The sequence below is a fragment of the Furipterus horrens genome, unplaced genomic scaffold, assembly GCF_987537825.1.
Source record: "Furipterus horrens unplaced genomic scaffold, mFurHor1.1.pri manual_scaffold_7, whole genome shotgun sequence".
NCBI classification, from domain to species: domain Eukaryota; kingdom Metazoa; phylum Chordata; class Mammalia; order Chiroptera; family Furipteridae; genus Furipterus; species Furipterus horrens.
Window position 1 is genome coordinate 108,113,178 of NW_028327177.1, and position 17,589 is coordinate 108,130,766.

Consider the following 17,589-nt stretch of genomic DNA (forward strand, 5'->3'; position numbering starts at 1 on the left):
TTGCTGCACAGAGAATCAATGTTTAAGACTCTAAGATCATTTCCTTCCAGTATATACATAAAACTCACTTTTAAAAGATGAATGTAATGCAGTAAAGGTCAAAGTTGTACTTGCTAGATACACACAACAGAATACATTTTCATCCTGGAAGGACACTTATGAATCTGCTATATCTAAATAAGGTGTTCCTTAATTGCTGGTTTCCACATCATTCTTAATCATTTGTGGGATACTGAGATCTAAGATAAGGGAGACTCTGTCCTACATTCAATACAATGAATATTTACGAACCTTCACAAGGCAAAATGGCACTGTTAGGCAGCACGAGTGGCACCTGAAAAGGCAAACACTATAGATGGAGACTTTCTCTACAGATTCAAGTTAGAAACCCCTGTTTTGTCAGATATATATATATTTTTTTTTGGCGTGTTCTTCATAATAAATGTCAAAGCTGAAATTTACCATAAAAGTTATGAATAATCCCAAAGGTAATGAGACTGAATTTGCCTTTGGTCTCCCAAGTAGACTGGAATACTTTAAATTCCAATCAAAGCACCTCATAAACATCCAGTTACTGCTGATTACAAGGAAGGTAAGAAGATGAAGGAAATTAGGAGGACACTGTTTCATTGGTGACAGCAGAGGAAGCTTGCAATGACATGCTACAATTGTCTATGTTAGGTCACTACAGTGTATACAGAATACTTAAAACATTTACATTAAAGATCTCCAAAACAACATTCCTAAAAAACCCAGAAAAATGTTGTGAACACTGTTTCTGCCTAATACATGATCAATGTTTAAAAAAATAACATGGAATTCTCTCCTACTCTTACTACTTGCCCCCCCAAAAGGCCACAAAGTGCATTCACAATGAGTCATTCTTAAGAGAAAGCCATTGCACAAAATGTACAGTTCATGTATACTGAAATGAGTACCAGACTGGAGTTTAATTGTAGAATTTTTCTTACACCAGTATAGCAACAACCATAAGCTAAAGTCTCCTAATAGAATTACAGCCAACATCTTCATAAGGGCCATACATGTAATACGTTTAAAGTATTAAAATGTGCAGTTGAGCTCAACAACAAAATATAAAAGCTATATCCTGTTAGCACACTTAACCTGAATTAACTTAATCTATGATTTACCATTCAAGAAATTAGGATAGAATAAACTTCTTTGCAAAAGCAGTACGTTCATTTACAAAACTATATGTCAATTAGGATCATTACCTGCTCAATCGGATAGCAGAGGGCCCTCTTCTATAATGCTTGTACTGCCCCAGGTATTTATGTCGCCTTAAAAAAAACAACTTGTAAGGGCAAAACTGAAAATTGCCATTTTCTCTACACAATAAATACAATCTATACAGATCTTCTGAATATACTTCAAAGGTTCAAATTCTTAATGTGAAAGCAAATTGAGAAAGACTCAGAAGTGGTAAATTTTTTCCACTTTTAAGAAAATGATGCTTAGGTATGATGCATCGTAATTTAAGTTCAAAACCAATAAATTATTGAAAAGACAACTGCATTCTTTTCATTCATCACAAAGCTAGAAAAGATATGAGGATATCCTCAAATTACTAAAATGATCTCCAATCAATATTTTACTGGTTTTTGTCCTAAACTATTACTATTTGAGTTTGATATATTAATGAACAATTTAAGTGTCCACATTTATGCTGAAAATCAAGCACCTGTTAATTCTAGGAACCTAAACATTTTAAAGAGAAAGATGTACAAGATATTTAGACACTATTTCATTAGTTGTCAAAAACAGTGACTACTAATGCCAAATCATTAACTTTAAAGTATTGGGCCAGATCCTCTCAAGGAAATGTGAAAATAATACTAAGGATCTCACTTTTTGTTTTTTTATAAGAATTACACAGAATCCAACAGTTAGAAATTTGTGACTGTTGATACTATCTTTGGATAGTTTATAAATAGTATATAACTAAGGATGGCTTTGTTTAGAAGTACGGAAAATTATTCATGGAATAAACACTATACTCTGTCTGTCACAAATAAACAAAATGCAGCTGTGTCCCATGGACCTGGTAGAGAAAATGGCAATTTTGAGGAAGGAGTGCTTCTAAAGGCCTTTTCTTGGAGGCAGCCCAGGTTTTATTCACATTACTGAAAAGACCAAGTAATGTGGCTATGCTTACTTTAATTCTGACATCCACACTTCCACTTAGGCATAGTCACACGTTCCCAAACCATTTTCTGTTGTTCACCATGCTGGTTTCGATACTCCATGGTCCACTGTAATCTTTTGGTCTTCCCTCTTTATTGTATGGCGGCCTGATGTTGCTATCCATTGAGTAGGTAGACCACCAATTCATAGGTGGCCATCATAATGGCTGTGTTAGGGATCTGTCTCACCAAATGAGTTGTTAGACCACGGTAAAGAGACCCATAACCTTCTTCTTGAACAACCAAAGATAGTGTCTGAAAAAAAGATCTATATTTTGTTCCTTCTTCACGTAGTCTTGTCCTGACAACTTCTGTTTAGGAAAAAAAATAAACGTTATTTTATTCAAACATTAGCGATATCTCTATATCCTCCTAATACTAAGCACATCTCGTTTACCTCTAAGTGTAAGCTTAGGATAAATAAAAAGTTATTTTTAATGTGCAACTTAATGAAACCAGTCACATTATAACATCAAACTTTTAAGACAGCTGGCTAAAATCATGTGTTGTTATAAAATTTCACAGGTTCTGAATGGTAAATGACAGAATGAAACAAAAGTCAGTTGACTACTACAACAGATATACATAGAAAGAGAGAGAATAGATGCAATAAGAAAAAGGTAAAGCAGTAGGAGAGGGAATGGAGATGGTATCTAAGATGAAACAAGCAGAAAAGACTTTTGAAAAGCAGAGAGCACAATGAGAAAACAGAATTACCAATCTGTTCACAATGGCCTGCATATACCCACATAAATTTAATGTGGATAAGGGTAAAAATGTTTAAAATGTAAGTTGCCAGCTTACAGGCCCTATCTGGGAGCAACTAAGCAAAAATTATAAAATTTTAGAGCTGAAAGGGATCTTAAAGAGTCCAATTTTTCTTCATTTTAAGATGAGGAAATTGGATACTGAGAGATTTAACAGTTGAGGGTTGAGACTGGACAAAAATTCAGAGCTTTCTACAGAAGAGTCTGTTTTTTCCATGTTTGCTATTTGTCAAACTTTTCAACACACTATTCTTGTTGGGCCTGAGTGAAATGGCCTAAAGCCATTTCCACTGTAAATGTTAACATTTGAAACCTCCCGTCCTACCTTAAAGATTCAAGCTATTTACACATTCCACTCCAAAGTATTGTTTATAAACTGTACCTCCTCTTGTAATGACATCATCTTACTTGAAGGGCCAGTATTCTTAAAAATCCCCACCTCTCTTGCCTTAGCGGGCCACGGTGCTAGTCCACCCAGCGGAGGCCTGAGCTCAGCAATGCTCCTGATACTGACTGCCCTCTTGGGACTTCTCCTCAGGAAATGTGTAGATTCACAGTCCAACTTGGTTAAAGAGTTGGTTTCATTCACAGGTTACATTTTAAAGGAGATACTCATTTCCTAGACCTGTTCATTTTTCCTAATATAGCTTTAACGACAGAGCCTTGGCTTTACAGGGTGAATGTAAATGTTAATCCATGTAACAAAAGTGAAGCACTTAGATTAAAAACCGTACCCAAAACAAACCTCAAACACACCAAAATCAAAGGCTACACTTAAAACTCAGCATGCTGCAGACCAAATCTTAAGTAATTTCCTTAGCTATTTATGAAACAAGCTAACATTATAACACTTAAAAAGAACAAAAAGAAATAATTCATATATACTTATTTGCCAACATGAAATAATGTAAAAGAGCTTGGTCTTTGGGAATACAGACTACAATTCAAATTTGGGGTCCATCACTGAGTGTACGTACTATGTGATCTTGGGCAACTTACTTAATCTTCACATTTGTTTTCCTCTTAAAAATGAAGACTGTTCTAGTTATGTTCTAGCATATCTAGACTTCTCAGGATTTTTATGTAGATTAGCAATAATGTATATAATGTACCTATACACCTATAAAATATATGTAGCACCTACATCCATACTTAAAAAAAGAAAAAAGAAAAAAAAAAGAAACTTGCCCAATCTGACTGATTAGGTTGAAATTTGTCCAGAGCTCACACTACGTCACCACCATGCTACTATAATAGATACTGACCAATTAAAATGGCTTTATGTTACTTACACAGATTTAATCCCATTATGATGAACTAAGAACTTAATTTTGTTATACTGAAATTTGGTATAATTATAAATAGTCTAATAAGTGGACTACTACCTGGGGTGGAACAGCATTTCTGAGTTAACAGATTACCTGTAAAATCTCAACTTCTCTTACCGTGTGGGTATGCTACGCTTGTAGCACAAGTTTTTGAGGTGGCAGCAGCCAGCATCATTCCCACAAAATCTGACGCATCTTTCACAGACTCTTCATCATTTTCCATTGTAGAGGCAATCTTATATTCCAGTAGTTTTTGCTTAATACTTTCATAAATAACAAAATGGATAACGGTCTCTGATATGCCAGCATAAGAAGCAGACATGCCCCTATAAAATCCTCTAAGTCCATCTGCCTGATATACTTTACGAACACATTCAAAAGCACCCATTCGCTTTTCTCCACGGTTCCTGAAAAGCGAAATGAAAAATATTTTTCATGTAAATAAAGTAGTATAGGTTTTAAGATAAAGCAAATAAAATACAGTAGAAATATACCACTCTAAAGAATGATCCCCTTTAACCCACAAAGAAGTGAAATCAGAATTTTAAAACATTCAGTTTAGATTTCATATTTTGTCCCAAATTTGTCACAGATGTGTAACGTGTAAGTAGTTTGTTTTACTGAAAGCAAAGCACACTACACTGAATCTTCAGTCTGATATCCTCACTGAAGTTTGTATTATAGGTTAGTCCTTTAGTCCAAATATACTGTGACTGCAGCCCAAGACGAAAGAAACAAAAAATACATTATATTAAATCCAGTTCTAAGCTGAGAAGACTTCTTTTGCATTTGTAACATTAAAAAGAATGACTTAGACACTAATAATAGTGCATCACAAAAGGAAGCAGAGCACGATCAATTTAATTTCTGTTCACTTAAGGGACTCTTCCCAAAAAGTGACTGGGTGAATTTCGGGCAAATTTCCTATGATCCTTTGAAGGTCACGGCCATATCTTTCATTGCAGTATCCTAAGAGGACCTCTACAGTTATCAAGTACTTACTGAAGAAAATGTTCTTAGTGCTGCCACTTAAGGGTACAGCTTCTATTCTTGTTACGTATATAATTTTGAGTTTGTAAAAATATTTATAACCTTACACTGATTCCCCCAACAGAACCCCGTATGTAAGAAATGGGTTTAAATGCTACCCATAGGGAGAGCATTTACCTATTTATAAACTATACAAAACCTGTTTCTGACATAAAATGAAACCACAACTAAGACAGCTACCTGATAACCTACAGATTCCTCCAATTTTATGAACTAACAACACTGAGTAAATCCCTTCTTAGTTGAATAATCTATGCAACCAACTGAAATGAGTGTATGCCATGTGATCTCTCCTTAAAAGTCAAAAGAGCCACAAGTCCCAAAGGATAACATGAAAACAAATACATTAGCCCTGTTGTTGATTTCATCTTTAAATCAACATTTCATGATTACCCCAACCCATCCCGTTCTGTACTCCCAAGCCTAAGAAGGCATGTTGACTTGTGTTATAATTATAAGTAAAAGAATAATAATAGTAAATAATTTTAAGCCATGCTTTTCCTGGATGCCCTACAGATCCACCCTATAACATATTGACGAACACCACTGGTAGTTTATTTATAATGGCATAATATAGACTGGCATCTTACATTTTCTTAACCTTTGGTTTGTCTTACCCAACATTATTACTTTTCAGATCTTTGGCTTTAAGAAACAATGAGTTTTGCTCTAACACTTAAGATTTCATTAAAAATTATTCCAGATGAAAGAAGAATTAAGACTTTTTTTTCAAGTCTCCAAACAATATACAGTTCAGTGTGACAGAAATGGAAAACAGGTGTTTAAGCACGCATAATTGTTAATAATTTCACAGATCAGTTTTATTTAGTCTTTAAGATATAACACTACTTCTCAAACCCTAAAATATAAAAAACAGTGGACACTTATGCATAGTCCACTCCAGACTGAAAGGTTAAATCAGTTTCAAAACTATTAACATTATTATTATTATACACAATAATAACATTATTATTATACACGATAACATCATTATTATTATTATTATTATTATTATTATTATTATTATCCCTACTTAACTGTATTAGCTTTTCCTCATCCTCCTTTCTAAAGGTCCACAGGAGTTGAGATGGCAAGACTAAGCTGCACTGCTTCTGGCCTTTTCTTAGATCCCAGAACATGCCCTAAACTTAGAACCTGCATGGTTTGCACTGACTGTTGCCTTTGCTTAAAATGGATTCAAAAATCCATCCCTTGACTATTCCATTCAAAGTTGTTCACCACCATTTCCTGGTATATCTCCAGAGCCTATCAGTGCCTGCTCAATATAGACTTTTTGAATGAATGAATGAATCTTGCTTGCATCAAGTTGTCAGTGGTAACCAATGAAGTCTATGAATAAAGGAGAACAGAATCCCATACCAGGACTTTCTGTGTATAAGGTTACTGAATTTGAGCAATGATCCTCAAAGATTTAGTCTAGACTAGTTTGATCATGTGGATTATTTAGCTGTTGAGAGGCCAGTTATAATCATCCATGTAACGTAAGTATCACTACTTGGGCTAGGTGAATATATATATCCTTTCTTCTCCTTTTACTTAAAAACACAACACATAATAAATACCCTTTCTTCCCTGAAAAATCTCATCCTGCCAACTACTGGATCACTTTTTGCTTCTGATGGTAGACCCAAGGTTCTAAAACAAAACAAAGCACAATAAAATAACTCAGCAGCAAAACAAAGAGATGCTGAAATCTCACTAAACATAAATTTATAGAAAAAAATTCGTTGAAACCATTAATGAAATAACATACCTTGCATCAAGCTGTAACCGAGTCTTTATAAGCCAAATGGGGTTGGTTGCTGTGATTGCAGTAAAACCTAAACAAACATGTTTAAAATGAACTCTGGTAAAAACAAATACACTATCAACTTTGTTTATAAAATTATATAAATCTATATTAAAGAAAATGAATATAAATATTTAACGTATTAACTGATGTAAGCTTTACACTTTTATTTTATAAATCCATACAAACATGAACATTGGCACTTTATTTTCAATATACCTTTTCAAATTCTGACCATAAAAACTAAAAGATAATCTTTTAAGAGCAAAATCTGACTACATATAAATTCTTCTCCCAACATATTCAAGATATCGGCTGGGATGCCCTCTACTCTCTAACTAAATTCAGAAACCCCTTCTACAGACAAACATACAAAAACTGTATTCTAGGGCTTTCTAGCATGCATACTCTACAACCACTACTTGGGGTCCAATTAGTATCACAAACCACTACGGTCAAAATGGATTCTGTTATGTCAGTATTTACTAATATTAGTTCTTAAGCTGATTGTATAACAGAAAGGATTGTTGTTTGGCCTTATGAATACTTTACATAAACATACACTTAATACTATTAAAATAATGGTATCAAAGAGATACGGTTTCTGTTAGGAACCTATTTTTCATCCATTTAAACACACACAAAAACTCAAAAGTTCAAAAAGTTACACTGGGAACTTCCCTCTTACTTTTATAGACCCTAAAGAGAGAAACTTAGGGTAGAGGTACCTCTAAGTTTACTTTAAAACTGAATATTTTCTACCAAATATTAGCAGGTCAAGCACATTATTTTTAGACAGGTGGACTATACCCATCACATTTAATATGAGTAAAGTACTTTCAGAAATAAAAATGCTGTGGTGCATATTAGGAATAAATGCAAAATAATTTTACTACATTGTCTACAAAGTGAAGTTCAGTGCACAGGTTATTTTCTTTTCCATAATGTTAGATAATTAGCTAACTCAAATTTTACTCCCTATTCCACTGCTTTAACACTGTTGAAATAGCCAGATGTTTCATAAAGGGATGCTCACATTAAATCTATCAAGCAAGAAAATGAAATACGTTTGATTTGATAACTCTTTCAATCATCTTGTAATGGTTGTATGGTCTTCTTTTCTCATAAGTGTTTTAACACTGCATACATATGTATAAAACTAAAATGGGACCAATAATTTTATAAGTATCAGTACTAAATAATAAAAATTTAAAGTGTTGGATAGGCTGTCAGGAACCTTTTTAAAATAAGGTTCTTTTCATGCACATATTCTATTAACAGGAAAGAGAAGAAAATATGAAACTGTCAGATTAGTTTAAGTATTATGTTTGGAAAAGATTTCTCTTGCATGTTCTACTTTAATTGAAAAAAAAGTATTAAGAGTATATATATATTTTTTCTTCTCTTAAATCTCATTTTTCTAAAGTAAAAGTCAAAATAATAATATTCAAATTTTATTTTAAAGCTAATATGAACCAGAAATCAGTATTCTGGTTATATCTTTAATTTAATAATTCTTTGCTTTCAAATTTAAATATTTGTATTAGCTAAATGTATGTACAGCAATATTAGGGGTTTATTAGTGAAAAGCTACTAAGCAGTCAAACCAACAAAATAGTCTACATTACTCACAATGGTTTTTATTAATAATTCTGTGAAAATGAAAAAAAATTGTTTTATTAATTTTGAAAAGCTAAAACAGGAAATTCTTTTATTAAACTAAAAGAAAAGCCTATGTAGGTAATATTCTCATTCAATTTATTATATTTATTTGAAAAGAAAATAAGCACTAAAGTATTTTTAAAAATAATTATATTCTACTTCTAAAAATATAAACTTAGTACCCTAAGCTTAATACACTTCCAAGTCACAAAATTCCTCGATAGAGGATGGAAAAAAACCCAGCTATGTAAACTGTCTCTGTACATATTAAACAATGGCAGGATGCAAACAACAGGTATTTCTCACTTAACTAAAATCCATTTCCAGACACAAACTAATCTAGGAAACAGAACACGTTAAAATTTAGGTAAGAATGTTGTCATCCAATCCCTATATAACTGCTATTATCAGTAACCTGTGCTTACTATATTTGTTTTGGCTCATCTCTCCCAATAAACTAGCTCTTAATAAGGATACTGTCCTAACCACCAGCAAACCATTATGTTAAAGAATTTAGACATAATCCACAGGTTTTTAGCTATTAGTCTTATCAAAGACACTCTAATAAAATAAAGAGACATTATTAGGGTAATTAAATCTAGAAAAATGTAATTATTAACTCAAGAAATGAAACAAGTGGGAAGAAACAAAAATATGTCACTAATTTACAATTATAATATATGGTAAGGCAATTTGAAGTGGACAAACAGCCAAAGCTAAACATATCTTCCTAAGAAAAACATACATAAATATACTGGGAATGGTGCCCCTGAAATTTAGAAATTTCTAATTAGTTTTCATATTAGCATTTAAATTTTGTAGTATTTTGCTAATATAATATGCTAATTAACAGTAATAGTCTGAATACCCTGTTAAACATTAAAACTAATTTAGAGGTAATACGAAGGATCTACTTGTGTGCTAATAATTAATGTTGCTTCACAGTCAGATAAAGCAAAGTGGCAGTACACTGGCCATACTGTTAGTAGTTTGGTTAGTATTTTATTAGAAAGTTTAAAAACACTTTTAAAATACAATTTTTAAAGTTTTGCTTTATCTAAAACTCCATCTGATAACATAAAGCAGTGATTTTCAACCTTTTTCACCTCATGGCACACATAAACTAATTACTAAAACTCTGTGGCATAACAAAACTATGTATTTTTTGCCGATCTGACAAAAGGAAATAAGTATAATTTTGATTCATTCACACCAGACAACTATTGTTATGTCAGCTGTTGTCATTTTGTAATTTGAAAATCCAAGGGAAAGAGGTCAGTGTTCCTGACTAAATAATCAGGTATTGGCGGTTTTAAAAATTCTTGCAGCACACTGGTTGAAAATTGCTGACATAAACCAATTAAAAACCAGATTAACAGAAATCCTGCATATAGTAAATTTGCTTAAAATATCTATTTTATTAAGTGAGTGATACCTGTAGTATTGCATTTTTAGTAGTTTTATTTCAATTAATTTCTTTAGTAAGAACAAAGCCCCCCTATCTTTCTAAGGGAAATAATAACACTACTAAAAAAGTAATTAAAACCATAATAGCTAAAATCTTATATATTCTTATCCTGCATTTATTTGGAAAGTAATAGTACGTATTAAGATCAATGTTTTTGCAAGAGAGTAGAAAAAAGCCAAGTATCAACAGACAAGAAAACAGAAAGCACTGTATTAGACTTTTAGAATGTTATGCTAAGCAAACAGGACTATTTTTTTAGAAGTTGTTGGGATACTGTAATACCAGTTACAACTATGTATATCTTAAATACTGTTATCAAATTCTTTGGTGGTCAAAACTATTATGACCAAGCTGAGGACCCCAGGCTTTTATTACACGATTGAAAAGTTTCCCCATTTGTCCTTCTAGGAGGAATTATAAAGGGATCAGAATTAAAATTTTTAAAACATTCAGATAATGCACACACATATTCCGGAAACACAAGTTCATTTCCCACCTTCTATTAATTCCACAGCTATTATAAATTCCCAGGGGGTGTTTCTTATAACTAGAGGCTGCAAGAGATGCTCAGATCAGTACTCACGAGGTTTAAGTTAGTCCATATTTCTACAGGAGTGACCTGCGGATGGGGAGCATGAGATGACACGATCTCACTCTTTTCTCGGGAGAAATGTACAGTAAATGCCTAAAATAGACACAGGCTTTTCTGTATCATAACAACAAGCAGTGACCTCATCAGAAACATGTGTACAAAATGAATCCCATTGGAAGGATTTGAGAAATATTTACGGTGAGATCTAAGTTTTTTGAAAATTTTAAGTTAAAAAAAAAAAGGTTTATCAGAACGGGCCATAAATTTTTTTTTTTTAAAATGCACCGAGTACTGAAAATTCTATCATCTGCAGCAGTTCGGAGTCCAAATACTTACCTAAAAGAAGACCAATTTTGTGTTAAAGAAAAAAATGCTAACCTTGTCAAAGGGCAACCTAAGAAAATATTTTCCTACCATCTACCATGAGTCAAAGTTGAAATCACAACGATCAGACTATTTAGGAAATCTTCAAAAAAATTTCAAGTAATTTCATTTTGTAAGTATAATTTTTTAAAATAAAATAAATTACAGTTTATGTTGCTACAGTAGTTATCTTTCACCTTTTGCACTATGGCCAGTAATATTGCACATCCATTTTTATGGAATATTTTGTGTTATTTTGTATTTAATTTCTTGTGTTCTATAAAACAAAAAACAGGAAGAATGTTTACATACAAATACACAAAACATTTGTCCAACCATCAATCTGGGTCAATGAACTACCATGGACAAAATAAAATATTAAAAAAAATATTTTGTATATGTAAGACAAAACTCCTATTTACGTTTTCACTCAAAAACTTAATTTTTAATAAATTTTAAGTCAAACAGGAAAATATATCTTGAAAAATTAACAGTGAATGCTATAAATAAATAAAACCTACTAGTTATCTAGTAAATGTTAAATATTATGCTTACTTTAAAATTGAACAGTAACTGTTTGAATGTATAATCCAATAAAAGTCAGAAATCATTTCCATTAAATCTTTACTGCTATATATGAAAGTATATATATATTCCAGATAAAAACTTTTAAAAATTGAGAAATACTATTAATAAGGATAAAGGTCTGACTGGTGAGGCTCAGTTGGTTGGGTGTCATCTCACAAAGTGAAAGGTGGCCAGTTCCCGGTCAGGGCACGTGACTTGGTTGCAGATTTGACCCCCAGTTGGGGCACATGCGAGAGGCACCCAGATCGATGTTTCTCTCTCACATCGATGTTTCTCTCTCTCTTTTCCCTCCCTTGCCCCCCTCTCTAAAAATAAATATAAAAAAAAAAATTAAAGAAAGTAAAAAAAAAAAACAATTTTATTTTTTGTATACAGTTGTGTATAGTGTATACAGAGGACATGCAAGTTCATTTAAATAAAAACACACAAATACCCTTAACAAAACAAATACCCTCAATTGCTAAGTTTCTTAGTCTGACAAAGGTCATATGTAGAGGAAGGGAAAAGGCAGGTAAAGCACGAAAAGGCAGGTAAAGTACGAAAAGTCAAACATTACATAATTTGATTAAATAGCCTCACAACTGAATAAAATTTTCAATGTATGAAAACTTAGAGCTCAAATTTAGGGCTCAAAATTCTGGTTTCCTTGAAACACTACAACAAATGAAAATAAAACCTACTTCAAACTGTCCTAATTAAAAGGATTTAGTACCTAAACACTCAAGTTTATTATGAATAAAATTCAAAATGCAACTGAATTGAGAAGTCACTTGAACTAAAAATTATGTACAAAGTATATTATTAAATCCTTAATGTGTTTGCTTCTTTATGTGGCAAAACATAGCAGGCTATATAATTAATGGACTATTTTTAGTGTGTTTTTTGATACTAAAGTGACAAGGTTAGCAGTTTTTTTTAATAGCTAGTTAAAAAACCATTTTTCATATGATTGCCGCTAAGCACTTTGCACCCCCAATTCATATTTATAAGACCTCTAAAAATGGTTTTGAAGAAAATCCAGAGCAATCCTGCCTAGATTATTTCAAGAATGAAGGAAGCAAAAGGCTACCTTAATGAGTCTGCATGGGACCAATCAGTTTCACCAATCATGTAGTTATGTATAAAAACCGCAAAGCTAAATGTTAATGGTCATAAACACTGCAAGGAAACTCTGAAAACATAATTCTTAGAAAAAATGTAACTACAAACAAATTGAAGTATTTTCAAATTACACAGTAAGTGTATAGTGAAATAACCTCTGAACAAGTATAAGACTATCAATTAACCAAAATTCAAAGAATTCAAGTTGGGAAATAAATAGTATCAATGTTTAGGTAAAAATAGACTAACTTTAACACTTGTACAATTTTGGGGAAAATGTGCAAAACAACAATTTCACTGAAATTCTTTGCAATGTGATATAAATATAATAATAAATTCTGATACTATATTATAATGAAAAAATAGTTCCACTGGGAATTAAGATATTCTGAAACTCTAAATTTGTAATACTGAATATATAACTATACTCTACTTCCAGTTCTTGATTTTAATTCTTTCAAAAGAAAGATAACATTTCTTTATAATTTTCTGGGATTAAAAATAAAAATGCTTAAATACTGGTAATCCAGAAATATATTATTAAAGATCCCATGGTTTGATATTAGCTACTTTTACATTATACCCACTGAATGTGCAGAGGTAAAACCATTATCTATTTGTATTCAACATCTGTAAAAAGTACATTAAAAAATAATTCTAGCTGTAACTAGATGACCTCTATAGTACTGAAGAACTAATTCTAAAGATCCAAATCTATGTAGAGCAACCTACTCATTCTAAGGATAAGGTAATGGAGGTTCATGTAAGTTACTTAATGTGCCCAAGATCTCTCCACATGGGTAAATAAAGAGTATTTCACTACCTTGCTCTTTAAGGTTTTATTTTCCAGCTTTAAAACTTCAATGAGTTAGTCAACAATTACTAATTATAAAAAGCCTTAAAAATATTCTGTAAGGTATATGCTAATTTATTACATGGCAATTGATCCTTCAGAAATTAGTATTTCAAACTTACACTTAATTCATTAAGATGTAGTTCAAATTGATCCAATTTATTTCTAAACAGAAAATGGTTAACAGTTTAAGGCACTCATTGTTAAGCATATAACTTGACAATTTATCAAAAAGTGGAGAAAGATATATAACTTGCTTTATAAAGTCACAGCATAATTTAGAAATGTGAGGCATGGTTCAATATGCACCAAATCTCAGAAAACTGTAGGAATTTGAGAACCAAAGGGCATGGCTTTGTCTAACATGCATAGCAAAAAATGACTCCAGAATCAGGCTGGTCAACCAATTTACCAGTTTATCTTAAAGGCAGGGCAGAGAGAGGCCCAGGACTGCTTGTTTTAATGTAGAATATATACTTAGAAGAATTCCCGGAAACATTTCTATAGCAAGCATGTACACACAGCCAGTGCCTAAGTTTCAAGTGCTACCCAGTGTGATTTACGTGAAATGCTTAACATATTTTTCAAAATACATACATTACAGTAACTCTGAGTTATCAGTAAGACATCACTCACAAAAATTTTAACATTTGAGCACAGGACAAAATGAATACTTTACCAAGAACTGCTGGCACATTTCAGACAGAAGCCAAAACATGCAGCAAAAAGGAAAAGGCACTAACAGAAATTGAGGAGAGAATAAATTATAGCTACATAACTTACTAATAGTGTAATTATGGTTGGATTCTTTAAACTGTTAAAACTAATGACTAAATATTCAGTAAACTACACAACACAATGTAAATACTATATCGCCTGTATGCGATCACAAACTCCTAATGACAAAATACCATCTGACAACAGCTCTTAATTCTTACACCTCCTGATCAAATTTATTGTATGCTAATACACATTCATGGATGCTAATCAGTGCAAAGCACATTACCTTAACTTTATAATTTAAATTCATAATTCAACATTAAGTCTCTAGGTTTCAGAAAATCATTTTTTAACATTATATATTCATACCTGCCATTGCAGCTGAAATCATGTGTACCTGGGTAGAATCAGTATCAAATACATCATTCAACTTTTCCTTGCAGTTTGAATAAGCAGCGAAGTATATTGCTCTAAAATAAAGATTTAAATTTTATCAATAAGCACGTTGCTTAATCTATAAGATTTAAATGACATGTATATTAAGCTTTATAATTTTAAGAGTAGATAAATCTAAAATATAAACCCTGGCTGACACTGCTCAGTGGGTTGAGCAACAGCCTGCAAACCAAAGGGTCACCAATTTGATTCCCAGTGAGGGCACATGCCTGGGTTGTGGGCCAGGTCCCCAGTTGGGGGCATGTGAGAAGCAACCACACAATGTCTCTCTCCCTCTCTTTCTCTCTCCCTTCCCCTCTCTCTAAAAATAAAATCTTAAAAAAAACAACATGAACAAAGTCTTAGCTACTGTACGCTCATGTAACACATCAGATTAATTTACACACTTTTTCCATGAAGATCCTGATGTACTTTTTGTTATTAGATCATTAACAAAAAGAAACTCAAATGTGAAGTTCCTCAAACAGACATCCTCTCCAACTTGCCCCAATACTTTGAGAGCAACTAACTAAAAGTATTTGTACAAATTTGAAAAGACACGAGATGAGTAAGACTAGAAGGCTTATGTAACATTAAGGCTAAATTAAATACATTTAAATTATGGAAATATAGTATGAGCACTTATAAATACATATATATTTGTGGGGAGGGGGAGTGAGGAAAGATAAAATTGACCAAACTGATCAAACTCTGAGGTCTGTCCACAAAAAGCCCAACCATTATTAATATAACAAGAACAGTTTGCACGACATTCCTTTAACCTGGCAGCCAAGGAGAGTGGCCTGGAATGTGCATGAGTGAACAATGACGACTTCATTGTACTAGTCAGTGGGGGTGGTGGATGGCATTCAGTGTGTGTACTGTGTGGCTGTCACATTCAAAATGACTGAGAGAGCAGAGCAACAAATCTGCATCAAATTTTGTGTTAAGCTTGAACATTCCTCCATGGAAACTATTCTGATGACTCAGAAGGCCGCCGCTATGGGCAATTGGTGATTGGCAGCTTCCTCAAAACGCACCCGCTCAAGCATCACGTCTCATGCAGTTTTTCTAGTGAAACATCAAATCACCCAGATGACACAGCCTCCCTATAGCCCAGATTCGGCGCCCTGTGACTTCTGCCTTTTCCCAAAACTAAAATCACCTTTGAAAGGAACCCTGTGACTTCTGCTTTTTCCCAATACTAAAATCACCTTTGAAAGGGAAGAGATTTCAGACCATCAATGAGATTCAGAAAAACACAATGGCAGCTGATGGTGACTGGGAGAACTGTGAGTTCCCAAGGTGCCTACTTTTAAGGGGACTGAGGTGTTATTGTCCTATGTACAATGTTTCTTGTATCATGTATTTTCTTCAGTAAATGTCTCTATTTTTCATAATACATGGCTGGATACCTTCTGGACAGACCTCGTGTATATATAGGTAATATACAGAAGAGATACACAAGTAACTGTGAGGAGGGTGTAACTATACCAAAAATTAAACAAATGTATGTTAAAATGGTGAAAAATCATGTTTAGTCTATTTGGCAAGTATTAAAAGACAAACAAAATAGTAGCCAACACTGGTAACAGATGGATAAAGAGCAACTAATATACTATTTGAGAATAAAAATATGGGACACCTTTTCAGAAGACAGGTGAGCAATATTCATTTACTTTAAATATATATGGCCTTTTATCTAGAAATTCTACTTTTAGGTAACCATCCTAAAAAATATGCTAATTTAAGTACTCAAATGTAAGAGTACAGTGAAGTTCTCAGAACCGTTGTTTGATTGCTTCTTTTAAAGATTTTATTTATTTATTTTTAGAGTCTGGAAGGGAGGGAGAAAGAGAGGGAGAGAAACATCAACCTGGCCCGCAACCAAGGCATGTGCCCTGAACAGGTATGGAACCAGAGAACTTTGGGTTTTCAGGCTGGTGCTCAATCCCCTGAGCCACACCAGCCAGGGCACAAAACCATTTGTTTTTAACAGCAAGAATCTGAAAGTAAATCTGAAGGTTTATCAATTAAAAAAAAAAAAAAAGCTTATTAATGACATAACAGTCATAGTATGCGATTTTTAAAAACTACATATTTTCATGGAAAAAAGCTACAAGACAAATTGGGCAAAATATTTTTAATAAGATGCAATTATGTAAATAACATGCCTACATATTATACATTTTACATTCATGATATGCCAGAAAGATTAATAAAAAACGACACCAAACTATTTATGATGGTTTTGTATAGAAGAGGGTGTGTGGGGAGAAGCACTGGGTGAGAAAGAGGTGCTGTGTTTCAGGTGGAATTCCAAGCTTTATGGTATACCTTTTCTTTTTAAGTCTTTATAGTAAGAATGACATTTTGGATAATTTTTTAACAGAGAAAATCAGCCATAAAAAGTTGAATGCCAATAAATAAAGAGAATGGATCTGGGTACATAGTACAGAAGGCTGGGTATGCATTTTCATTCTGAATGTGAAAGCTGTTGGGTTCTATCATGGAACTAGTCAATCTAAGATAAAAACATATCAAAGGAAATGACAAATTAATGTATTAAGGTCTTTTTGGCTTCTTTAAGAGACTGAATCCATTCTGTTTACTCTGTCCCCTAAACCAAAAAATAGGGTTAGATCTAG

The 17,589-nt window shown here is 32.8% G+C and overlaps 1 protein-coding gene across 1 annotated transcript in view; it reads right to left on the reverse strand.

Moving 5' to 3' along the window:
* Positions 1-948: 948 nt before the first annotated feature.
* SLC25A36 (solute carrier family 25 member 36) overlaps positions 949-17,589 on the reverse strand; it is a 30,917-nt gene continuing 14,276 nt past the window's right edge. The window contains exons 4-7 of the mRNA XM_090284254.1: positions 14,876-14,976; positions 7,124-7,190; positions 4,417-4,706; positions 949-2,515 (exon numbers count right to left, since the gene is read on the reverse strand). Of these exons, the coding sequence (XP_090140380.1) occupies positions 2,322-2,515; positions 4,417-4,706; positions 7,124-7,190; positions 14,876-14,976 (652 nt within the window). The 3' untranslated portion in view covers positions 949-2,321. The remainder of the gene's footprint in view (positions 2,516-4,416; positions 4,707-7,123; positions 7,191-14,875; positions 14,977-17,589) is intronic.